Here is a 26,372-nt window from a genome sequence, read left to right on the forward strand (position 1 = left end):
AGAAGTGTGAGGTAATTCACTTTGGTAGGAGCAACAGATGTGTCGAGTATAGGGCTAACGGGAGGACTTTGAATAGTGTGGATGAACAGAGGGATCTAGGTGTGTGTGTACATAGATCCCTGAAAGTTGGGAATCAAGTAGATAAGGTTGTCAAGAAGGCGTACGGTGTCTTGGCGTTTATTGGTAGGGGGATTGAATTTAGGAGTCGCAGTGTAATGTTGCAACTGTACACTACTCTAGTGCGGCCGCACTTGGAGTACTGTGTGCAGTTCTGGTCCCCGCATTACAAGAAGGATGTGGAGGCGTTGGAGAGGGTGCAGAGGAGGTTTACTAGGATGTTGCCTGGTATGGTGGGGAGGTCCTATGAGGAGAGACTGAGGGATCTAGGGTTGTTTTCGTTGGGAAGAAGGCGGCTAAGAGGGGATCTTATTGAAACATATAAGATGATTAGGGGTTTAGATAGGGTGGATAGTGATAGCCTTTTTCCTCGGATGGAGAAAGCTAGCACGAGGGGGCATGACTTTAAATTAAGGGGGGGTAGCTACAGGACGGATGTCAGGGGTAGGTTCTTTACCCAGCGGGTGGTGAGGGATTGGAATGCCCTGCCTGCTGCAGTTGTAGATGCGTCTAGTTTGGGGGCGTTTAAGAGATCTCTGGATAGGTTTATGGACGAAAAGGGATTGGTATAGGCTAGTGGGTCATTGTTTTTGTAACTGGTCGGCGCAACATCGTGGGCCGAAGGGCCTGTTCTGCGCTGTAATGTTCTATGTTCTATGTTCTATGTTCTCCACCTGCATTGTCACTTTCAGTGACCTGTGTACCTGTAAACCCAGATCCCTTTGCCCATCAATACTCTTAAGGGTTCTGCCATTTACTGTATATTTCCTATCAGTATTAGTCCCTCCAAAATGTATTACCTCACATTTGTCTGGATTAAACTCCATCTGCCATCTCTCCGTCCAAGTCTCCAACTGATCTACATCCTGCTGTACCCTCTGATGGTCCTCATCGCGATCTGCAAATCCACCAACCTTTATGTTGTCCACAAACTTAATCAATCCAGTTACATTTTCCTCAAAATCATTTATATATATTACCATCAGCAAAGGTCCCAGCACTGATCCCTGAGGAACACCATTTGTCACAGCCCTCCATTCAGAAACACACCCTTCCACTCCTACACTCTTAAGTTTTGTATCCATCCTGCCAGCTCACTTCTGATTCCATGCGACTTCACCTTCTGCACCAGTTTGCCATGAGGGACCTTGTCAAAGGCCTTACTGAAGTCCTTGTAGATACCATCCACTGCTCTACCCCAATCAATCATCTTTGCCATTTCCTCGAAAAACTTGATCAAGTTCACGAGACACGACCTCTCCTTCACAAAACCATGCTGCCACTCACTAATACATCCACTTATTTCCAAGTGGGAATAAATCCTGTCTTGAAGAAACCGCTCCAACAATTTCCCTACCACTGATGTAAGGCTCACCGGCCTGTAATTACCTGGATTATTCTTGCTACCCTTCTTAAACAAAGGAACAACATTGCCTATTCTCCAATCCTCTGGGACCTCCTCTGTAGCCAGTGAGGATACAAAGATTTCTCTCAAGGTCCCAGCAATTTCCTCCCTTACTTCTCTCAGTATTCTGGGGTATATCCCATCAGGCCCTGGGGACTTGTCTACCTTAATGCTTCTCAAGAATCCCAAGAAAACAGAATGGGCAATTGGGTTTAACAGAAACTGATGCTAATTCAGTCAATGGCTGGACATCAAAAGTATCATCTTTGGCAACCCAGTCCCAGATTCCATCCCTTGTTTCTCTCTTACGGTTGGTCAGGATGAGAGAAACCAGAAGAAAATTAGTCAGGACCTTTATCGTCAATTCTTAGTCATTGGTCCAAGGGAAAGAATGAGTGCTTGGACATCTGGTCACGATGGGCTGTGTTTTGCTGGGACAATCCTTATAGTCAAAAAGGCTGCAAACATTCACCACTGGTGTCAGGGGTAAAAGGTAGGGAGGAACTTTAAATAATTATCAATAGACAAAAAGTACGTGGAACACTATAAATATACAAAATAGGCCATTCGACTCTGAGTTTGTTTCAACATTCAATAAGATAAAGGCTAATTTGTTTGTATTCAGTTCCACACCACCAATAATCTTTTGTTTTATTTTTGCCAAACTAGAATCTATCAATTTCTGCCTTAAAAATATTCAGGTGGTCCCACTTTCACTGCCTTCTGGGGTGGAGTTCCAAAGTCATACAACTCTCTTGGAAAAAAAAGTCTCCTCATCTCTGCCCAATAAGGATGACCCCTAATTTTCAGAATGTTCATAAAACCATGTTTATTCTTCCTGATTAACTTGAGCTTGTCCAAGTGCCCAGCTATAACCTCTTTAATGATCAATTCCAACACCTCCCCCACAACAGGTTCAAGCTAACTGGCCTATAATTTCCTGCTTTCTGCCTCCCTTCCTTCTTGAACAGAGGGTTTTTATTTGTTTCTTTCCAGTCTGATACAACCTTATCAAAATCTAACAAATTTTGAAAAACTAATACCAACACCTCTACCATCTCATTAGGCACCTCTTTTTAAGAGCCTAGGATGAAGTCCGTCAGGACCCGGAGACTTGTCCGTCTGGGGCGGGGCCAGTGCCTGATTTAGACTTGGTGGGGCCATAAGCTATATAAAGCTTGGAGGCCCTTGTTAAAAAGTTACACCGAAAGGTGTCACAAAGCTGCATACCAAAACAGGACTGGGGTCACCTTTTCTGGACTGAAAAAGACGTTTTGAACAATATCTATCTTGATTTTTGAATGACCGCTTTCAGTTTTCAAATGGACCGTTCCAGCGTTGACACTCTGAAGGACCCTTCAGGATCCAGTATGAGAGTTCATCCTTGGTTAAGACACTCCATTGACCTGTATCATTGAGTTTCATGAATTTTGTTGTTTCAATTGTGATGTCGGCTCTGCAACACTCACATTTGCATCACTTCCAGTGTTTTCCTCAGCTGAGATTCCAGACCCTGCTGTCTCAGTAGCAGAAGCACTAGGTTATGGTTGTTTTGGACTTTGCTGATCACCTTGGGTTTGTGGATCCTTATCTGTTTCTACAGTAAAGTAACTGTCAACATTTGGTAATTTTTTTTGAGTTGCTCTTCAAGCTGGTGCTTTCTTTTTCTCTTTTGGTATCTGTTCTTAAATGTTCTCTTCATTGTAAACCTTCTGAAATTTTGTGAAGCCCCTGCGGATTGTGAGGCCCTAAGATGTAGCTTGTTTAGTTTATGCCTAAATCTGGCACTGGGCGGGATGGTGGCACAGTGGTTAGCACTGCTGCCTCATAGTGCCAGGGACCCGGGTTCAATTCCGGCCTTGAGTCACTGTCTGTGTGGGGTTTGCACGTTAGAACATAGAACATTACAGCGCAGTACAGGCCCTTCAGCCCTCGATGTTGTGCCGACCGTGGAACCAATCTAATGACCCTCTAACCTAAACTATTCCAATGTTATCCATATGCCTATCCACTGACCATTTGAATGCCCTTAAAGTTGGTGAGTCCACAACTGCTGCAGGCAGGGCATTCCATGCCCTTACTACCCTCTGAGTATAGAGCCTACCTCTGACATCCGTCCTATAATTACCACCCCTTAATTTAAAGCTATGTCCCCTCATGTTAGCCATCACCATCTGAGGAAAAAGGCTCTCAATGTCCATCCTATCTAACCCTCTGATCATCTTGTATGCCTCAATTAGGTCATCTCGTAACCTCCTCCTTTCTAACAAAAATAACCTCAAGTCCCTCAGCCTTTCCTCATAAGACCTTCCCACCATACCACGCAACATCCTGGTAAACCTCCTCTGCACCCTTTCCAATGCCTCCACATCTTTCTTATAATGCGGCAACCAGAACTGTATGCAATACTCCAAGTGCGGCCGCACCAGAGTTTTGTACAGTTGCAACATGACCTCACGGTTCCGAAATTCAATCCCTCTACCAATAAAAGCTAACACACTGTACGCCACCTCAACAACCTTATCAACCTGGGTGCCAACTTTCAGGGAGCTATGCACATGTACACCGAGATCTCTCTGCTCATCGACACTACCAAGAGTCCTTCCATTAGCCCTATATTCTGTACTCCTGTTACTCTTACCAAAGTGAATCACCTCACACTTTTCTGCATTAAACTCCATTTGCCACCTCGCAGCCCAGTGCTGCAGCTTATCTATGTCCCTCTGCAAACTGTAACATCCATCCTCACTGTCTACAACTCCTCTGACTTTGGTGTCGTCAGAAAATTTACTAACTCATCCTTCTACACCCTCATCTGGGTCATTTATAAAAATGACAAACAGCAGTGGCCCCAAAACAGATCCCTGAGGTACACCACTTGTAACTGAACTCCAGGTTGAATATTTCCCATCAACTACCACCCTCTGTCTTCTATCAGCTAGCCAATGCCTGATCCAAACTGCTAAATCACCCTCAATCCCATGCATCTGCATTTTCTGCAGTAGCCTACCATGGGGAACGTTATCAAACGCTTTGTTAAAATCCATATACACCACGTCAACTGTCTTACCCTTATTCACCTCTTTGTTTGTGAGGCGCGACCTACCCTTCACAAAACCGTGTTGACTATCCCTAATCAATTTATTTCTCTCTAGATGACTATAAATCCTATCCCTTATAATTCTTTCCAAAACTTTGCCCACAACAGAAGGCTCACTGGTCTATAATTCCAAGGATGGTCTCTTCTCTCCTTCTTGAACAAGGGGACAACATTTGCTATCCTCCAGTCTTCCAGCACTATACCTGTAGCCAATGACGACATGAAGATCAAAGCCAAAGGCTCTGCAATCCCCTCCCTAGCCTCCCAGAGAATTCTATGGTAAATCCCATCCGGCCCAGGGGACTTGTCTATTTTCATACTCTCAAGAATTGCTAACACCTCCTCCTTATGTACCTCAATCCCGTCTCGTCTAAAAGCCTGTATTTCAGTGTTCTCCTGGACTACACTGATTTTTTCCTGCGTGAATACTGACGAAAAATATTCATTTAGTGCCTCTCCTATCTCTTCAGGCTCCACGCACAACTTCCCACTACTGTCTCTGACTGGCCCTAATCTTGCCCTAACCAATCTTTTATTCTTGACATACCTATAGAAAGCTTTAGGGTTCTCCTTGACCCTATCAGCCAAAGTCTTCTCACGTCCTCTTCTAGCTCTTCTTGGCACACTCTTTAGCTCCTTCCTGACTAATTTGTAACTCTCCAGTGCCCTAACTGAGCCTTCATGTCTCATTTTTACATAAGCCTCCTTCTTCCTCTTCACCAGAGATTCAACTTCTTTGGTACACCACGGTTCCCTCGCTCGACCACTTCCTCCCTGCCTGACAGGTACATATTTATCAAGGACTCGCAGTAGCTGCTCCTTGAAGCAGCTCCACATTTCAGTTGTTCCCAGCCCCTGCAGTTTCCTACTCCAACCTATGTATCCTAAATCTTGCCTAATAGCTTCATAATTACCTTTCCCCCAGCTATAACTTCTGCCCTTCGGCATATACCTATCCCCTTCCATCACTAAGGTAAATGTAACCGAATTTTGGTCACTATCACCAAAGTGCTCACCTACCTCCAAGTCTAACACCTGGTCTGGTTCATTACCCAACACCAAATCCAATGTAGCTTCACCTCTTGTTGGCCTATCTACATACTGTGTCAGGAAACCTTCCTGCACACCTTGGACAAAAACTGACCCCTCTAACGTGCTTGAACTATCGCTTTTCCAATCGATGTTTGTAAAGTTAAAGTCCCCCATAACAACTACCCTGTTACTTTCGCACCTATCCAAGACCATCTTTGCAATCCTTTCCTCTACATCGCTGGAACTTTTTGGAGGCCTATAAAAAACTCCCAGCAGGGTGACCTCTCCTTTCTTGTTTCTAATCTCAGCCCATACGACCTCAATAGACAGGTCCACATCAAACGTCCTTTCCGCCACCATAATACAGTCCTTGACTAACAATACCACCTCTTCTACCACCTCCTCTGCTCTGAGTGAAGCATCTGAACCCCGGAACCTGCAACAACCATACCTGTCCCTGCTCTATCCGTGTCTCTGAAATGGCCACAACATCGAAGTCCCAGGCACCAATCCAGGCTGCAAGTTCATCCACCTTATTGCATATGCTCCTCGCATTAAAGTATGCGCACTTCAACCCACCCTCCCACCTGCCAATACTCTGCTGCGACCTAGAAACGTTCTCCCTGTGTTTGTGTGGGTTTCCTCCGGGTGCTTTGGTTTCCTCCCACAGTCCAAAAGATGTGCAGGTTAGGTTGACTGGCCATGCAAAATTAATCCCAGTGTCAGGGGATTAGCAGGATAAACATGTGGGGTTGCGGGAATAGGGCCTGGGTGGGATTGTGGTCGGTGCAGACTCGACGGGCTGACTGATCTCCTGCTGCACTGTAGGGATTCTATTCGATTGTCAGTTTGCTCAATGCTGCTTCCCAAGTGATGGTAATATTACCGAGTTCCCCTCACCCCTCCACTTACAGTTATTACTGGAATGTTTCTTGTGATCTCGAATGAATAGAGAAAATAAATCTGTTCATATCATCCACCGTTTCCTCATAACCTCCTATTAACTTTCCCATCTCACTCTCTGGAAGTCTGCCATCTTAGCCTAACATCTAAAACTGAGATAATGTTAGAATTGCATTATGAAGGAAGTAGCAACAATGATACTTTTCAGATGATAGAATTCTCATAATATTAGCAGAAAAACAGAAACGGTCTCCAGTCTTTGGGGCTGAGGTAAAACAAAGAGAGTGGGCATGTGGAATTGTGTTCTTAAGTGCCTCTTGCTGGTGTCTCCTGTACAGGTCTAAACACAGATATTCCTAAATTGGCAGGGTGAAGTCTTGTACCCTGTTATCTATACAAATGTCTGGTAGAAGTTAATAAATGGCACCTGGCATGAGATAAGCGCAAGATGACCTCAGCTAAAGTGATGGACAGAGGCGAGGTAACACCTTGGGCACCTGTTGTTTGGTCATTGGCCAGATGGCATAGAACAAGTGATTGACATTGGGGGAACAATCGGCCCTGACAGAAAAAAGCAGGTGGTCAGAGGGCATGGAGGTAGTCTGCGCTCAGCAGAAGATGGTCAGGACAGATTTCCTAACACCTCAGCCAGCTTAAGGATATAAAGTTTGGGGAGAGAGGAAAGCTGCTGCCAACTGACAAGAGACTGGGATACATCACCTCAAGCAGCCTGTTTATATCACGTGTTTATTCACAGAGCTTCACATATCCTCTGGAAACTCAAGCGCATTATACCCAAACAAATTACTCGAGGGATAGTCCAATGTTGTGGACTTTTTCAGGTAAAATAAGGCAGTTACATTGCACACATCCAAATGTCATGAACAGGAAGAGATGCACAGCCAGTTAACCCCTTTTGGCGGTGTTGATTTAACAATGAATTGTCAGCTCGGAAACTGGGAGCGACTGTCCATTTTTCTTCTGAAAAAAAATCCTGAGAAATGGTTTCAAATTTTATTTGAAAAGATGCCCACCTCAAAAATCACACTAAGGCCTCAGTTTGCTGTAGTTGTTCAAATCTGATGAATCTTGAACTGATTTTGTTTGGTGTGACTCCGACTGGCTAAAGTTAACATCACAACCTGCTCAAAACCCTGAATTTGTAAAAATAGAAAAACCTATTTCACTTTGGTCACCATTGACCTGATAAATCAAGGGTATAACAGCAACACAGTGGAAGTGAACATGGCCATTGTTTTCCAGTAAAGAGAAATTTTCACACCAAGAAAGTAATTATATGCAAGAGAAAGAAATAAAATTTCACCTTTGACCAATTTTTACCCCTCAAATCAACATGGCAAAAACAAACCAGATAATCTAGTCACAAATTACTATTTATGGGAGCTTGTTGTGTGAAAATTGGCTTCCACATTCCCAACAACAGTGATCGCACTTTAAAAGTACACTAAGTTGTCTCACAACACCAGGCTAAAGTCCAACAAGTTTATTTGGAATCACGAGCTTTCGGAACACTGCCGTTTCACAAATGAGCGGAGAGGTAGGCATACATAAGCAAAGTCACAACTGCAAAATAATGGTTGGAATGCAAGTCTTCTTGGGTAATCAAGTATTTACAGGTACAGACAGTGCGAGTGGAGAGAGGGATAATCACAGGTTGTGATTCCAAACAAAGTTGTTGGAGTTTAACCTGGTGTTGTGAGGTTTCTTACTGTGCCCACCCCAGTCCAACGCTGGCATCTCCACACCAGTACTTCATTGGATGTGAAGTACTTTTGGATAACATGCGAAAGGTGCAATTGAAATGCAAATCTCTCTTTTTCTTTGGTGACAGAAATCACGAGCAGAATTTGTGCTTTCACACCACTTCCCAAGACTGAAAATTGGACCACATTTATAATGAACAGAAGTGTCTCTTAACAGCTAGTCCACAACATTGAATAAATCTGAACAATTCAGTGCAAGGAAACCTTTTAAGGGAGTACTCACGTTTTCCTGAGAGAGGTTGCTGATGGATCTAAGGCCCTCATCATGAATGTGATTTTGAAGCTCCTGAATCATGTGAGGTAAACCATTTGAGACAGCACGAAGCAAAGTATATATATTTGCCATGTCTGCTGGAGGATGAAAAGGATATAGGGAGAAAAGGGGAAATTGCACATCTTTATTGCCTTAGATTTGTTCAACAACCTTACAACAAAGGGTAATGAAATATACCAGGTTGCTGCAAATATCTTATTCCACTGGTAATCCAGAGGCTCGGAAGAATAATCCAAAGAACGAGAGTTCAAACCCTACCAGGACAATTTGGGAATTTGAATGCACATTTAAAAATTTGGAATTCAAACTGCTATCAGTAAAAAAGACAATAAAATGACCATGAAATGATCAGATCATCATTAAAACAGAACTGGTTAATGAAGATAACCTGCAAACCTCAGCCAGTCAGACCTATGTGCTTGATTGCCCTCTCTAGAAATCCACTTAGGATTGCATAAACACCTTTCCAGTGCAATTAGAAATGGTTAGCCTTGCTAATAAAGACCCCCAGCATGAAAAAAGAGTTTTAATGGGTTCTTGGGAAAAATTATCGCGAATAATTTTCAAAACTATCCAACTGAATCCAATATAAATTATGGTTCAAAGTTATCATTAATGCATGGAAGAAATTTGATTCTGATAAATACCAGAAATAGATGAACAGGTTTATTAACTAAAGTCAGGGGAAGGTGAACACTGATTTTCTTTTTAGCACAAATGTGACTTACAACATTGAGGTCCAAGAATACCGATGGTTCTCCAACACCTCAAGTGGCCATTTTTCATAGATAATCTGGAGATTTGTGCTGACAGGCCACTTAACCATGAATACCAATGCACAGATGATGTGAACTCATTCAAATACAGACTGTTCAAATATTCTCAACAATGATACGCAATGGTGGCACAGTGGTTAGCACTGCTGCCTCAGTGCCAGGGACCTCGGGTTCAATTCTTGGCTTGGGTCAATATCTGTGCAGAGTCTGCACGTTTTCCACGTGTCTGTGAGAGTTTCCTCTCTCAGTCCAAAAGACGTGCTGCATTGGCTACGCCAAACTCTCCCTCAGTGTACTTGAATAGGTAATCATAGAATCCTACAGTACAGGAAGAGGCTATTTGGCCCATTGAGTCTGCACCAAACACAATCCCACCCAGGCCCTACCCCTAAATCCCTACATATTTTATCCACTAATCCCTCTAACCTACGTGTCTCAGGACACGAAGGGGCAATTTTAGCATGGCCAATCAACCTAACTTGCACATCTTTGGACTTTAGTGCCGGAGCATGATGACTGGGGGATTTTAATGTAGGCCTACTCGTGACACTAACAAATAAACTTTAAACAGTACACAGTCTTCCAAATATTTTGCAAGATCAACCTGCTTTAACACAAAGTTCAACGCGATGACAATTGCATTATAAAGCTGCAGCTTCTTCCAAACAGCACTTTTAAATTTTAATGCAATTGACTCAGTCATTTGCACTTAAGCTTGAAACAAATATGATGTTTCATCAGTTCAAGGAAATATTAGCTGAACAAGTCTAGCCAGTAATGAAGTAAATGGCAACTTGACAAAATTCAGAACAGCTATGTTTACTGATTCATATCATTAGATCATTGAACCCTAATTTTTTTTTAATTCATGGGATTATTGCCCATCCCTGAGGGCAGCTAAGAGTTACTGTTGGTCTGGAGTCACATGTAGGCCAGATCAAGTAAGGATTGCAGATAATGAACCAGATGGGTTTTTACGACAATCGTTTTATGGCCATCATTAGACTTTTAATTCCAGATTTTTATTGCAATCAAATTTCACCATCTGCCATGCCGGGATTTGAACCTGGGTTCCCGCAGCATTTCCTGGATCATGAGTTCAATGACAATATCACTATACTACTGCCTCCCTGTTCTTGTATATGTAGCTACTTGTAATTTAATGCATTTTTAAAATTTGTTCAGGGGATGAGAGTGTCACTACCTGGACCAGTAGGTATTTCCCATCCCTAATTGCCCTTGAATTGAGTGATTTCTAGGTTACGTCAGAGGGCATTAAGAATCAACCACATTGGTCTGGAGCCAAGTGCAGCTCACAGCAGGTAAGGTGGCAGATTCCCTTCCCTAAAGGGCAGAGAAGTGTAAAGCATAAAAAGGATGAAATCAAACTTTTATTAATTTATATGTTGTACAACAACCTGCATTTATATAACACCTTTAACACAGAGTATTATTCAACTAAATTTGATGTCAAGCCAGGCAAGGAAATATTAGGTCAGGTAACCAAAAGTTTGGTTATCGATGTTGGTGTTAGAGTGTTTTGAAGGAGGAGGGGTTTTACACATTTGTTCATGGGGTGTCAGCGTTGCAACATGGTAAATATATATTTTTTAGCCACTCCAAATAGACAGAAATGCAGAATCAGTTGTGGAAAGAAGGGTAGCGATGGAAAACTAAGGCTTGGTGCAGTCAACATATATATAGAAATTAAACCCAAGGCCCTCAGCTTGTTGTCACGTCTCAGGAGTATTGAGTGCAAGAAAGAGAACAGTGTCTAACTTGACATACTCGAAATGGAATCCCTACAGGGCAGAGGGAGGCTATTCAACTTACTGGGTCTGCACCAAATTTCTGAAAGAGCATCTTACCTATAGTTAACCTCCCCACCCTACCCCTGCAAACCTGTGTATTTACTATGACTAATCTACCTGAACTACACATGGGAGAACATTCAAACTCCACACAGTCACCCAAGGCCAGAATCAAACCCGGATCCCTAATGCTATGAGGCAGTAGTGCAAACACTGAGACCATGCCATTTGATTTCACTACTTGGGATGTCATAAGAGGTCAATGCTGGAGACTGAGATAAATAAGAGTGAAATCAAGTGGAAGTAGTTCTTTGCGGGGGTGGGTGAATGAAACAGCAGATGGGCAAATGGAACAACTGACTAATATGGAGAAAAAAATGCATCACTAATACTATTGCAGAGGACATCCTTTATAACCGAGTAGAGCAGAATGGATTTAAAGAGGCCCTTTTTAGAGACAGGGGGTCAGAGAACAAGGTGCGATTGTTCAAGTGTCTCAGACTGGAAAGTTGGATTAGATATCAGGCATGGAGTTAGCCAAGGTACAATCCCCTTTCCTTTCCAATTTTCTACAGGTCACTTAACAAATTATCAGATCGTCAAGTTTTATACATAATGAACTAGAAACTGACTATATTTCTCACCTTCTCTCCTTTCTTGTTTAATGATATTCTGGCATTCCCCGTGAAGAAATTGCAGGTGGTCTGCTACCATTCGTTGCTGGCATTCATGAATGACTTTGGCATATGAGCTAGGATGCAGGTATTTCCGACATCGAACTTCTTCATCTTTTAATCTTGCTAAAACCTACAGCCACAGGAAGCGAACATTCTAATCTTTTGAGTTGAAGAACCAAATGACCATCATTGAAAGCTGTTTAATACAAGTACAACTTTACAACATACCTTTTCCATATACTGTGAGCAGTTGGACTCTTGAAGTAAATTTGAAGCTTCTTGCTTGTAATACTCTCCTGTTTCCGTTAGAAATGAACCTTCAAAGAGATCCTGATAAAACTGAAGTTGGAAGAGCAATTACTCAGGAAGGAAGGAAGGATAGCTACAATATCTTAAAATAACAAGGGTTAGTTAGACAAAAATGTGAATCCTAACTTGAATTTTACAATTTCTCATCTATTGATCTTGTTTCACATTAGACATTGATAACATCTCTGAAGGCAAGAGAGAAAGAAACTAGGACATGCAAGTAATCTTAAAGGGACCAAGTTGAAACTCTTTCCAATGTTAGTGAAAAGCCAGATATATTATAGATTTCCCCAAGTTAAATAGCTGAATATGTTTGAGTCACAAGAGAAATGTTACTCATTGCTCAAGTACTGGAGAGCTGCCAAGTATTTCTTCTGGATGAAGAAGTGGAAGGATCCCTGTCAGCAAAACCCTTTCTTTCCTTCTCCCTCATTTGTTTATCGAGCTTCCCTACAGTCATTTTGTTTCTCATCTCATTTTCTTTTTTGAAATCCTTTCAGAAGACGTAAGCATTACTGACTAGGACAACAGTCACTGCTCACGAATAGGTGGTGGTGAGCAACCTTCTTGAGTCGCTGCAGTCCATTTGGTGTAGGCACACCCATGTACTCGTGTTTTGTTTGTGACTATTTTATAGATAGGGAGGGGGAAAGAGCATTGAATGGAAAAGCATATCCATCTTTAAGGATTTAGACAAACAGAAAAAGGTAAAGATGCATAAAAACACAAATTAAATGTCAATGCATATCCATATCTATTTCAGATTCATGGTACATGAAGAGAGAATTTGAATGAACAGGCTTGGAAATCTGCAAGATATCAGGCTGTACCTGCTTCTATGCTCATAATTCTCTCACCAACACTTTAGGCATCTCGAAGTGCCATGAACTACCCTCAAACTTTCAGTTTCAGCAGCAATATAAAAATCATGTGTATGCTTTGGATAGACAAATGTATTTTTTTTTGTCATTTATGTTGTTACCATAAAAAACAGTCAATAAATTCCTATAATTTTGCATAAATAAATGTATATTACCAACACCCACCACTAACACAAACATATTCCTTGTCATCAGTACAAAATTTCCAGAAGAATTTTCTTACCTTAAGGGGGAACTTTTTCTTGTACTGTTCAACATGAACAAAGGAGTTGATAACCCCATGGATTACTTTTTGATTCGGGTTCTCTCCACAGCGATCACTACATTTGCAAAGAAATGAAAGAAATAAGAACATAAGAACTAGGAGCAGGAGTAGGCCATCTAGCCCTTCGAGCCTGCCCCGCCATTCAATAAGATCATGGCTGATCTGTCGCTGCTCAGTTCCACTTTCCCGCCCTCTCACCATAACCCTTAATCCCCTCTCTTATCAAAAACCCATCAACCCGCGTCTTAAAAATATTTAGCGAGGCAGCCTCCACCACTTCAACGGGCAGAGAATTCCAGAGATTCACCACCCTTTGAGTGAAGAAGTTCCTCCTCAACTCCGTTCTAAACCGCCCCCCTTTTATCTTGAGGCTGTGCCCCCTAGTCCTACTATCCTTTCTGAGCAGGAAGAGTCTCTTCACCTCTATCCTATCCATCCCATTCATCATCTTATACGTCTCAATGAGATCTCCCCTCATTCTTCTAAACTCTAACGAGTACAAGCCCAGTTTATTCAGCCTCTCCTCATAGCTCAACCCCCTCAACTCCGGTATCAGCCTAGTAAACCTCCTATGCACTCCCTCCAAGGCCAAAATATCTTTGCGCAGGTGTGGCGCCCAAAACTGCACACAGTACTCCAGCTGCGGCCTCACCAATGCCCTATACAGCTGCAGCAAGACCTCCCTACTTTTATATTCAATCCCCCTTGCTATGAAGGCCAGCATCCCATTCGCCTTCCTGACCACCTGCTGCACCTGCAAGCTGGGTTTTTGCGACTCATGCACAAGGACCCCGAGGTCCCTCTGCACCGTTGCCTGCTGCAGTTTTTCGCCCCGTAAGTAATAGTCCTTCCTACCAAAGTGGACCACCTCACACTTGCCAACATTAAATTCCATTTGCCATTTCCTGGCCCATTCACCCAGCCTATCTAGATCCTTCTGCAGACTCTCCACACCCTCTGCACAATTTGCCGTTCCCCCAATCTTGGTGTCATCAGCAAATTTCGACACCCTACACTCGGTTCCCTCCTCCAGATCATCTATATAAATGGTAAAAAGCTGAGGCCCCAGCACCGACCCCTGGGGCACTCCACTAGTCACCATCCGCCAATCCGAATAGCACCCGTTGACCCCCACTCTCTGCCTCCTATTTGACAACCAATCCTCTATCCACGCTAACACCCTACCCCCAACTCCATGTCCCTCGACCTTCTGCAATAACCTCTTGTGAGCTTACTGAAAAATGTATCAAGTTGTTTTAAAATGTGTTTAGCTCCAATTTATGTGTTTCATTTGTGAACCCGTTTGGTAAAGCATACCTGCAGTTAACCTTCAAAGATGAAAGCAACCTGATAAACCTGAAATAATCGCCAAGTTGTGAGATGGTATTAGCTTGGTATCACTCCCGCTTCTCAGTCAGAAAATTGAGAGCCATACTCCAGCAATCTTGGCACATAAGGCCTTTCAGCCAAAGTGCACCAAGGGGCTGGAAAACAGGCTATATATGCTTGACACAAATGTATACTTATAGAATCAAAGAATCTCTTATAGTGCAAAAGGAGGCCATTTGACCCAACAAATCTGCACTGACAACAATCCACCTAGGCCCTATCCCCATAACCCTTTTCATCCCCGATACGAAGGGCCAATTTAGCATGGCCAATCAACATAACCTGCACATCTTTGGACTGTGGGAGGAAACCAGGGCACCTGGAGGAAATCCATGCAGTCATGGGGAGAACATGCAGAATCTGCACAGACACAATGACTCGAGGTTGGTATTGAACCCAGGTCCCTGGTGCTGTTAGGCAGCAGAGCTAACTGCTGTGCCCCGAGTATTATATATTAAAAAGGGTTTGAAATTGTAATGAAGCATCTTTGAGTGAAACTCTATAGAGAAAAGTTGAACTTCATGGCAGTGACTGTAATGTCCAATTTGGCCTGTATGCTTGACATAGAATGTGTAAAGATTAAGAGTTTTGTCAATGCACTGAGGTGCCTCAGAGACAGAATATGCTATATGAAAAAGAAAGCTGAATTTTATTGTACTTCAATATTTAATTCCAAATGATTTGTAAAGGAACTTTTCCAAATGTTATGAATAAAATACATTTTGGGAAACAATCCAGGTTGATACTTGGCTGTTATTAATGTTCCATTCAATGCTGCATAACGGGAGTAGCATTCTTTTGGATGAAACAGTAAGCCCAGGATTAAGCTGCATATTCAGCAGGACATTAAAAGTTCCCTTATCCTATTCAGCAAGCAGGCAGTTTTCCTAACATTTCTTCAACAAATGAGCACCATCATAACAAGTGTGTAAGTCATTTCATTGCACTCATGCACAAAATGTTTTGCTATTTCTTCGCTCAATACTCACTGGACTTGAGTAATTTTTTTTGTTAAATGGAATATGGGCATCATTGGCTCAGCCAGCAGGTACTGCCCATCCCTAACTGCCCTTGAGGTGGTGGTTGTGAACTGCATTCTTGAACCACTACAGTCCATGTGGTGAGGGAATTCGCAGTGCTGTTCAGAAGACAGTTCCAGGATTTTGACCCAGCGACAGTGTAAGGTAATGGTATGTTTCCAAGTCGGGATGGTGGGCAGCTGGGAGTGGAACTTCCAGGTGGTGGTGTTCCCAAATATCTGCTGCCCTTGTCCTTTTAACTAGTAGCAGTCATGGGTATGGAAGATGCTGTCTGAGTCATCCTAGGGCTCCTGCAGAGTCTTTTGTAGATTATTCACACTGCTGCCAGTATGCCTTGGTGGTGGAGGGATAGTTTGAAGATGGGGTACCAATCAAGGAGACTGCTTTTTCCTGAATGGCGACAAACTTTGAGTGTTGTTGGAGCTGCACTCATCCAGGCAACTGGCGAGAATGCCATCCCACTCCTGACTTGCACTTTTTGATGGTGGACAGGCTTTGAGTGAGTAGTCAGCTGGTGAGATGCTCCCTGCAGGATTCCGAGCCTCTGACCTGCTCTTGTAGCATAATCAAGGACCCCACGCACCCCGGACATTCTCTCTTCCACCTTCTTCCATCCAAGAACATGTTCCAAACAACTCAAGAATAGCTTCTTCCCTGCTGCCATCAGATTTCTGAATGGGCCTACCTCACATTTTGATCTTTCTTTACACCCTATGACTGTAGCGCTACATTCTGCACTCTCTCCTTTCCTTCTCTATGGACGGCATGCTTTGTCTGCACAGCATACAAGAAACAATACATTTTACTGTATACTAATACATGTGACAATAATAAATCAAATAATTCAGGATGCTTCAAAATGACATGGCTGAAGTATTTATGTTTTTATAAATAAATCCGATTTATTTTCCCAAATGTTCTCACATACAACATTTCAGTTTCTAGGTGAGTCATAGGTTATCTTTTCTCAGTCTTCAGCTCATATTGGTTTCACTTTAGAAAACAGGACATTCTGACTCACTGAACTACATTCCTCGAGTTGCAAATGGGTGTAAATAAACTGAGTTTAGATGTCTACTTAGGGATAGCCCGAGGCATAAATGATTAACAATACATCCACTTTTACAAAATCATTTGTTTCCTCCCGGAAAACAAGGATAATCTAGATTCCTCTCCGGAATGATGAGCAACCACCTCCAAAATGCATACACCAACCTTGTGTAGGCAAGTAATGGCTTTCTTTTTCATTTCTAAGGTTTAACTTCCAGATATTCTCCAAGCCTTCCTTTGCACCAGTCATGGCCCAGATCTTCTCCATTCAGCCACTTTCAACGTAAGATCCTGTCTGAAACCCACCCTTATGCTCTCAATCCTCATCTACAACCATCTTTTCTTTAAGATTATCACTGACATACAAACGTTTTCCTTTAAATGGTTCACTATGGCTTCTTCCTTCACTGCCTCTTCGTGTTTGGCTTCATGACATGCTCTCATGGCTCCATTATGAGTTGCCCCAAGATGATAAAGTTGTGTTGGTTGCCCCTCTTGACTCAGTGCAGTAGCAACAAGGATATGAAATTCTAACCCTTTTGCATTTTTCACATGGACATTTAGACATATATACAGCAAAATGTTCCATCGCTCTGGCACCACTCGTGATGCGATGACTGCATGCCAAGGTGTGATTCAAGCATAATTTTTTTCCAACTTAACACCAACAAGCATCATACATTTGCTCCAAACTCCATCTCCCTTTCAGCTGCTCAGGGGTCTGAAATATTAACTCTGTTTCTTCACAATTGCTGCCAGACCTGCTGAGCATTTCCAGCATCTTGTGTTTTTATTTGTCGATGTCCTGAATTTCAAATACAATGTTCAAGACATCAGCAAGATCAATTACCTCCTGAATCCCTCATTCGCACCTTCGTTATCTCCAAATTTGACATGGCCAGCACTCTTCTTGCCACCAGAAAGTTGGCGGTATTCAAAACTCCACTATCCATAATCTTGTCCTGCAGCACAATCATCACCGCCTGTGTTCACTGAGTTTCAAAGGTTCCCCAACCATGAAAAGACTGGGCACAGTAAGAAGTTTCACAACACCAGGTTAAAGTCAACAGGTTTATTTGGCATCACGAGCTTTTGGAGTGCTGCTCCTTCATCGGGTGACTTCAACGCCGGCATCTCCATATCATGAAAAAACAGTGACCTATGATCAACATTCTGTGCATATTCCTTTCATAGCAATGTCCTACACTATTTCTGCATCCTCCTGTATCTCTACTTCCTATTCTACTAACATTGGCTTCAAGAGCAAATTATTGCAGATGCTGGTATTTTGAAATAAAAGCAGAACATTTCTAAAATGCTGAAGTACTCAGCAGGTCTGGCAGCTTCGATGGACAGCAAAACAGACTTCATGTTTCAGGTTGATGATGCTTTGTTAGAACTGAGTCGAGATGTGGCAATTCAAATCTGCTATCTAATGATGATGATTCGGCTTTCCGATTTACATTACCTATAGAGACGCCTTTTGTTCCTTTACTTGATCCATTGCCACTTCTTTCTGCATTCACCATCATCCGGTCTTCATTTAAGGGCTCATGCCTTTCATCCTGTCACAAACTTTCCTGTTTGTTCTTCCCTCTCCTCCCCGCTTGGCTTAAAAACTGTTGCTCGGTTATGGCGAAAGATCACAAACAGGACCGTGTGCAGACTGGTTGCAATATTTCACGACGTTACAATAGTGATCGATTTTTGTTTGTTACAAGTGTACTTCATTAGCTGCAAATGTTTGGAGACATTGTGAAGTTGTGAAAGATGTTACATAAATGCAAATCTGTTAACTCGTCTTGGTTCAAATCTTAAGGGCACTTCCTGTCTTGTCATTGTAAAACATTATATTACCCGTAATCAGATTTTATGATAACCAGGTAACAGATTATAGGCAACTTCATCTTTGAGATTGACTCTGTTCCAACTCTTCCCTGTAATACACATATCACCAACAGAAAGGCAACATTTGTCCCACTGGACTAGCTGCATTCTAGACTTTTGACACAAGCATATTGCATTTTTCTACTTTCACTTTAAGCTATCATATCCATTCATTGCAGAACAATCTTTTAGAGTTATGGCACCAGAGCTACCATCATGCTAGAAAGGTCTTAAAATCATCTAATTTGAGGTTATAATAAGGTTAAAATAGAACTTATGTTTCATAAGAACTATTCACATTAATGGTGATTCGTGTTTCTTGAGCAAGAGAAAACATTTAATCTACTTACTTTTTTATTTCACGAAGAAGCATTCGGATGAGGATGGTCTGTAATGGCTCAATCATCAGTTTCTTCCACATGTCTAGCGCTAGCTAGAAATATATAATATTGAATGGGACAAAATGAAGTACACCAAATTTCTAAATATAAAGTCAAGCAAAAAGGGAGAGGGGATGGTGGAGAAGAGAGAGGGAAAGAAAAAGAGAGAGAAGCTACAATGTTAAGAATGGAAAATCAACAATTTCAACTTCTCAAACTAATTAAATATGCAGTATAATCCAATTTCATTTGTCAAATTCCAGCATCTCTTCAAATTGCTTCTGAAAATCCCCTTTGTATAGAAATGCCTTGAAGTCAGACAAGTGACATAAAAGGATTCTGCACACAGAAATGAATGGAAATGTCAAAGGGCACAACTGAAAATGCAAGGCACTGATGACAGAAAAATGCCAAAAAGCAGCCAGAAAGCAGCTTTTTACAGAATGTAGCATATGCAAAGGAGAGAAATGAAAACAATAACCACTTCATTTATTAAGGATAAAGTAGGTGAAGCATTTCAAGCAGAGGAACATAGAGGTCTACGGTTTTGTTCTGAATTGCTTAGAAAAGAAACAAGCCCACACTGGCACAATGGGATGGAGGACCATTTTTGGTACCAAAAAGTACTGGTTCCAAGGAGGCTCATGCTTTCTTTCATATCTGAGAATTTAAAATTTTAAGAGGCACTGCCTATGATTTTTACTTCGAATAATATTCGATTAACCACCCACTATATCTGGATTAATGTATCTGTAGCTTGAAATTGCAAAGAAGTTATGTAACCAGGACTTAAAAACCTTGTTTTGCACTGAAGAGAACACCCACTAACCTGTCAACTGCAATAATTTCAGTTCGAGTTCAAGTACAAGCTTCAACCAAGCTTACTGATCAGACAAATGCTATGGTTCTAACTATTCTCAAGGGTTTTTTTTTGGCAGAGCTTACCTCTCCTATCTCCATCAGTGGCTCAATAATATCCACTCCACCATACCCATACTGAAGGTCAGCTTCTGTCAATTTGTTCTTCTTGATGAACTGTGTGTTGAGATATCTGTGAGAATGGCAGATTTTAAAAAAACATCAAGCACTTGTGCGTGCTTTCAAACACATATTTAAGTGTGCAAAATGGGAGGCGCACATCTGGTCATGACAACACTATCAACTGGGTCAAATCTTGTACATTTGCAGTTCCAAACCCATATATCAGTGATCTCAAATATGCAAGCCGAGGAACTTTTGACCTTCACTTCATATTGGTGACCGTGCCGATGAGAAGAATTACAAATCACTGACATTGTAATATGCTGTCATGCTCTATGCTGGAGCACCAATATGCAGCACCACAAAGAACGAGGATACAGGTTCTCATTTAGCTCAGTTCCTGATGAGGGTACGAATACATAGGGAAACATCCCACCAATTACCCAAAAAATAATAACAGTTTTAAACTGGACAATAATGATTTTAACTCAGGACACAATTTGTCGCTTGTACAAAGTCTTTGCTCACATCAGTTTTCACAACTATTCAACAATATGTGGTATATGACTTTCAGTGACGGCGTGATGCCAGGTGTATAGACTGTACATCCTAAGTGGTGAATCATATCAAATAGCCTATTCCTTTGACTGCTTCCAACAGGCAAAGTACTGAGTGTAACTGATCAGTCTGTGCTTGCAAAACTCAAAACAGAGTGGGATTTTCTGGTCCTGCTGAAGTTGGCTCCGGGTGGTGGTAGGCAAATTGTCATTGACTATGGCAAGCCTAAAGATCCTATCAATGGCCTCTGTCACAGGAAAACCTGATGTGGAAATGCCAGCGTTGGACTGGGGTAAGCACAGTAAAAACTCTCACAACACCAGGTTAATAAATCTGTTGGACTTTAACCTGGTGTTGCAGGAAAACCTGCCAGGGGAACTGGAAAATTCCAGCAATAGCATCCAACAGGGGGAACTGGAAAATTCCAGCAATAGCATCCAACATTAGATGCGATTTCACAATTGGACAACACTTACTGAACAATTCTGATTGTGCTAAGAATTAGACCAATGAACAATTTAAGATTGTCATTTGGGATTGCTTACGCATGCTAGAAGCCACATAGCTAACACAGTGGCACAGTGCTTAACACTGCTGTCCCATAGTGCCAGGGACCCAGGTTTGGGTCACTGAATGCAAAATTCACACACGTTCTCCCTGTGTCTACATGGGTTTCCTCCAGGTGCACTAGTTCCCTCTCACAGTTTGAAAGACTAGTTAGATGCATCAGCCATGCTAAGTTCCCCCTCAGTGTACCCATACCCGAGAGTATGACAACTAGGTGATTTTCACAAGAACTTCATTGCAGTGTTAATGTAAGCCTACTTGTGACCCCCACTACTAAACTTAAATCCACAGGGCCCTGTCCTTCGCAGACAGAAGGAACATGTCTGCACAGTGGGCCTTTTTCAATTAAACAGAAGCTCAGGAAACATTAATTCCTTGATTTATTCCCCAGGGCAAGATCTTGCTCAGAGTTGACCGGCCTAGTTTGAATTTGAATCAAGCTGGGCAGTTAATCATCACATGCTATGCTTTCAGCACAGTCCATTTGCCAAGCAATCAGGACTTAGATTCTCAGGTTAGTAGGCTATGATGTTTTCATTTATTGCTGGGACATGGGCATCACCAGCTATGCCAGCATTTATTGCCCATCTCTAAGTGCCCATGAGAAATTGGTGGCAAGCTGTCTTCTTGAACTACTGCCGTTCATTGGGTACCGGAAGAATCAGTACTTGGGCGCTATGATGTTCAAAATTAATATCAATGATTTGAATGTGGGGACAAATGAAATATTTCTAAGGTTACATGATACACAAAACTAGGTGAGAACGTGTTGTGAAAATGTTGCAAAAAGGCTTCAAGGGAATTAGGACAAACTTAAGTGAATGGACAAGAAAATGGTAAATGGAATATGATATGGATAACTGAAGTTATCCATTTGATATGGATAAGAGATGTAAAATATTTCTTAAATGGTGACAGATTGTGAAGTGATGCTGTCCAAAGGGACCTAGTGCTTCATAAGTCACTGAAAGTTAACACACAAGTGCAGCAAGCAATTAGGAAGGCAAATGGTATATTGGCCTTTGCCAGAGGCATTTGAGTACAGGAATAAAGATGTCTTGTTTCAATTGTATAAAACCTAATTTAGACAGCACCTAATTTAGAATGTTGGGGACAGTTTAGGTCCCCTTACCCAAGGATTACGAATGAGTACGATTTAGAATGTTGGGGACAGTTTAGGTCCCCTTACCCAAGGATTACGAATGAGTACGATTTGGTGGCCGTTACAGAGTCATACAGCCATAGAAGTGTACAGCATGGAAAAGGCCCTTTGGTCCAACTTGTCCATGCTGCCCTTTTTTTTTAAACCCCTAAGCTAATCCAAATTGCCCACATTTGGCCCATATCTCTTTATACCCATCGTACTCATGTAACTATCTAAATGATTTTTAAAAGATAAAATTGTACCCGCCTCTACTACTACCTCTGGCAGCTTGTTCCAGACTCTCACCACCCTCTGTGTGGAAAAAAAACAAAACAAAACCCTTTTGTATCTCTCCCCTCTCATCTTAAACCTCTGACCTCTAGTTTTAGACTCCCCTACCTTAGGGAAAAGATATTGACTACCTTGCTGATCTGTAGCCCTCATGATTTTATAGGCCTCTATAAGATCACCCCTCAGCCTCCCACGCTCCAGAGAAAAAAGTCCCAGTCTATCCAGCCTCTCCTTATAATTCAATCAGTTAAACGTAAAGTTAAATAGTTACAATTAGGGTTGAGCTTAAATGAACTGAATTGAGTGAGTTAAAGTGTTGCAACTAACATATCTTTATGTTGAGTATTGGTACCAAAAACGTGACACAGGGAGAGTTTTGTTCAAGTGAAATCCCAGTTGGCTCTTTGGATGGGATTTTACAGTCCTGCTCGAGTGAGTCTGGAAATTTCGCCAAGACACGGTTGCAGGATGGTCACATAAGAAATAGGAGCAGGAGGAGGCCATCTAGCCCTTTGAGCCTGCCCCGCCATTCAATAAGATCATGGCTGATCTGTCGTGGCTCAGTTCCACATTTCCGCCCTCTCCCCATAACCCTTAATTCCCTCGCTTATCAAAAACCCATCAACCCGCGTCTTAAAAATATTTAGCGAGGCAGCCTCCACCACCTCAACGGGCAGAGAATTCCAGAGATTCACCACCCTTTGAGTGAAGAAGTTCCTCCTCAACTCCGTTCTAAACCGCCCCCCCTTTACCTTGAGGCTGTGCCCCCTAGTTCTACTGTCTTTTCTGAGCGGGAAGAGTCTCTCCACCTCTATCCTATCCATCCCATTCATCATCTTATATGTCTCAATGAGATCTCCCCTCATTCTTCTAAACTCTAACGAGTACAAGCCTAGTTTATTCAGCCTCTCCTCATAGCTCAACCCCCTCAACTCCGGCATCAGCCTAGTAAACCTCCTCTGCACTCCCTCTAAGGCCAAAATATCCTTGTGTAAGTACGGCGCCCAAAACTGCACACAGTACTCCAGCTGCGGCCTCACCAATGCCCTATACAGCCGCAGCAAGACCTCCCTACTTTTATATTCAATCCCCCTCGCTATGAAGGCCAGCATCCCATTAGCCTTCCTGACCACCTGCTGCACCTGCAGGCTGGGTTTTTGTGACTCATGCACAAGGACCCTCAGGTCCCTCTGCACCGTCGCCTGCTGCAGTTTTTCGCCACGTAAGTAATAGTCCTTCCTACCATTATTCCTACCAAAGTGGACCACCTCACACTTGCCAACATTAAATTCCATTTGCCAGTTCCTGGCCCATTCGCCCAGCCTATCTAGATCCTTCTGCAGACTCTCCACACCCTCCGCGCAATTTGCCGTTCCACCAATCTTGGTGTCATCAGCAAATTTCGACACCATACACTTGGTTCCCTCCTCCAGGTCATCTATATAAATGGAAAATAGCTGAGGCCCCAGCACCGACCCCTGGGGCACTCCATTAGTCACCAACCGCCAATCCGAATAGCACCCATTAATCCCCACTCTCTGCCTCCTATTTGACAACCAATCCTCTATCCACGCTAACACCCTACCCCCAACTCCATGCCCCCTGACCTTCTGCAATAACCTCTTGTGAGGTACCTTGTCAAATGACTTCTGAAAATCAAGAAAGACCACATCCACCGGCTCTCCTCTATCCACCGCCCTAGACACATCCTCATAGAACTCCAATAAATTTGTCAGACACGACTTCCCCTTAACGAAACCGTGCTGCGTCTGCTCTATCAAGCAATTCCCCTCAAGATGCCTCGCTATTTCCTCCTTGATGACGGATTCTAACATTTTTCCTACAAGACGTTAAACTAACCAGCCTATAATTCCCCGCCTTTTGCCTAGCACCCTTCTTAAACAACGGCGTAACATTAGCCGTTTTCCAATCTTCCGGCACTTTCCCGGAATCCAGCGACGTTTGGAAAATAATCACCAAGGCATCCACTATCACCTCCGCCATTTCCTTCAGAACCCTTGGGTGCATTCCATCCGGTCCTGGGGACTTGTCCACAATCAGTCCCTCCAGTCTGTCGAGGGGTATAGAGTATAGGAGCTGCCGTCTAATGCTTCAGTTGTACAGAACGTTGGTTAAGAACATAAGAAATAGGAGCAGGAGTAGGCCATCCAGCCCTTTGAGCCTGCCCCGCCATTCAATAAGATCATGGCTGATCTGTTGTGGCTCAGTTCCACTTTCCCGCCCTCTCCCCATAACCCTTAATCCCCTCTCTTATCAAAAACCCATCAACCCGCTTCTTAAAAATATTTAGCGAGGCAGCCTCCACCACTTCAACGGGCAGAGAATTCCAGAGATTCACCACCCTTTGAGTGAAGAAGTTCCTCCTCAACTCCGTTCTAAACCGCCTCCCCTTTATCTTGGTTAGACCGCATTTGGAATGAATGGCTTGAAATGGCTTTGGCAGGTAGGATTAAAGAAAATCCTAAGGCATTTTACTCCTATGTTAGAAATAAAAGGATGGTTAGAGGGAAGATTGGTCCTCTCAGGGACAGAGGAGGGGAACTATGCTTGGAGCCTGGGGGAATGGGGGAGATCCTGAATGAATACTTTGCGTCGGTATTCACGCAGGAGAGGGGCCTGATGTCTGGTGCTGTGCTTGAGGAGTTTGAGGATCCGTTGAGGGATATAGTCATCACGAGGGAAGAGGTGTTGGGACTTTTAGACAGTATAAAGACGGATAAATCTCCAGGGCCTGATGGCATCTATCCCAGGCTGTTAAGGGAGGTGAGGGATGAAATTGCTGGGCCTCTGACGCAAATCTTTGTCTCTTCTTTGGACACAGGTGAGGTCCCAGAGGATTGGCGCATTGCAAATGTAGTACCGTTGTTTAAGAAGGGTCAGAGGGATAACCCAGGGAATTATAGGCCGGTGAGCTTGACTTCAGTTATAGGCAAGCTAATGGAGAGGATCCTCAAGGATAGGATGTATGAACATCTGGAGCGCTGCAATCTGATCAGGGATACGCAGCATGGCTTCGTTACAGGGAGGTCATGCCTTACGAATCTAGTGGAATTTTTTGAAGAGGTGACAAAAACGGTTGACGAAGGACAAGCCGTTGATGTTGTCTATATGGATTTCAGTAAGGCGTTTGACAAGGTCCCTCATGGTAGGCTGATAGAAAAGGTGAAGGCTCATGGGATACAAGGCCAGGTATGTAGATGGGTGGAGAACTGGCTTGGGAGGAGGAGACAGCGAGTAGTAGTGGAAGGCTCCTTTTCCAATTGGAGGCCTGTCACCAGTGGTGTGCCGCAGGGCTCGGTACTTGGACCTCTTCTATTTGTGGTATATATTAATGACTTGGAAGAGGGGGTAGGTGGTGTGATCAGCAAATTTGCTGATGACACCAAGATGGTTGGATTGGCGGGTACTGAGGAGCAGTGCCTGGCAATGCAACAGGACATAGACAGGCTGGTAGATTGGGCAGATAGATGGCAAATGGAATTTAATCCGGAGAAATGCGAGGTGATGCACTTTGGCCGGAATAATGTGGAGGGGAGTTATACGATAAAAGGTAGAACTATCCGGAGTATAGATACGCAGAGAGACCTGGGGGTGCAAGTGCATAAGTCCCTGAAGGTGTCGGTACAGGTGCAGAATGTGATGAGGAAAGCGTATGGTATGTTAGCCTTCATAGGAAGAGGTATAGAATATAAGAGTAGGAGTCTGATGTTGCAGTTGTATAGAACGTTGG

At 42.9% G+C, this 26,372-nt stretch overlaps 1 protein-coding gene across 9 annotated transcripts in view; it reads right to left on the reverse strand.

The window, feature by feature from the left end:
* The window catches only part of cul2 (cullin 2), an 89,188-nt gene that overhangs the window by 31,140 nt on the left and 31,676 nt on the right, over window positions 1–26,372 (reverse strand). For 8 of the 9 annotated variants that reach the window (XM_080212297.1, XM_080212259.1, XM_080212278.1 and 5 more), the window contains exons 5-10: window positions 20,026–20,131; window positions 19,051–19,133; window positions 13,293–13,389; window positions 12,108–12,218; window positions 11,847–12,009; window positions 8,565–8,692 (exon numbers count right to left, since the gene is read on the reverse strand). In XM_080212297.1, the coding sequence (XP_080068423.1) occupies window positions 8,565–8,692; window positions 11,847–12,009; window positions 12,108–12,218; window positions 13,293–13,389; window positions 19,051–19,133; window positions 20,026–20,131 (688 nt within the window). The remainder of the gene's footprint in view (window positions 1–8,564; window positions 8,693–11,846; window positions 12,010–12,107; window positions 12,219–13,292; window positions 13,390–19,050; window positions 19,134–20,025; window positions 20,132–26,372) is intronic. The other variant, XM_080212313.1, reaches the window with a different exon arrangement.

Source organism: Carcharhinus amblyrhynchos, chromosome 2 (assembly GCF_965287045.1).
Source record: "Carcharhinus amblyrhynchos chromosome 2, sCarAmb.v2.hapA, whole genome shotgun sequence".
Classification (NCBI taxonomy): Eukaryota; Metazoa; Chordata; class Chondrichthyes; order Carcharhiniformes; family Carcharhinidae; genus Carcharhinus; species Carcharhinus amblyrhynchos.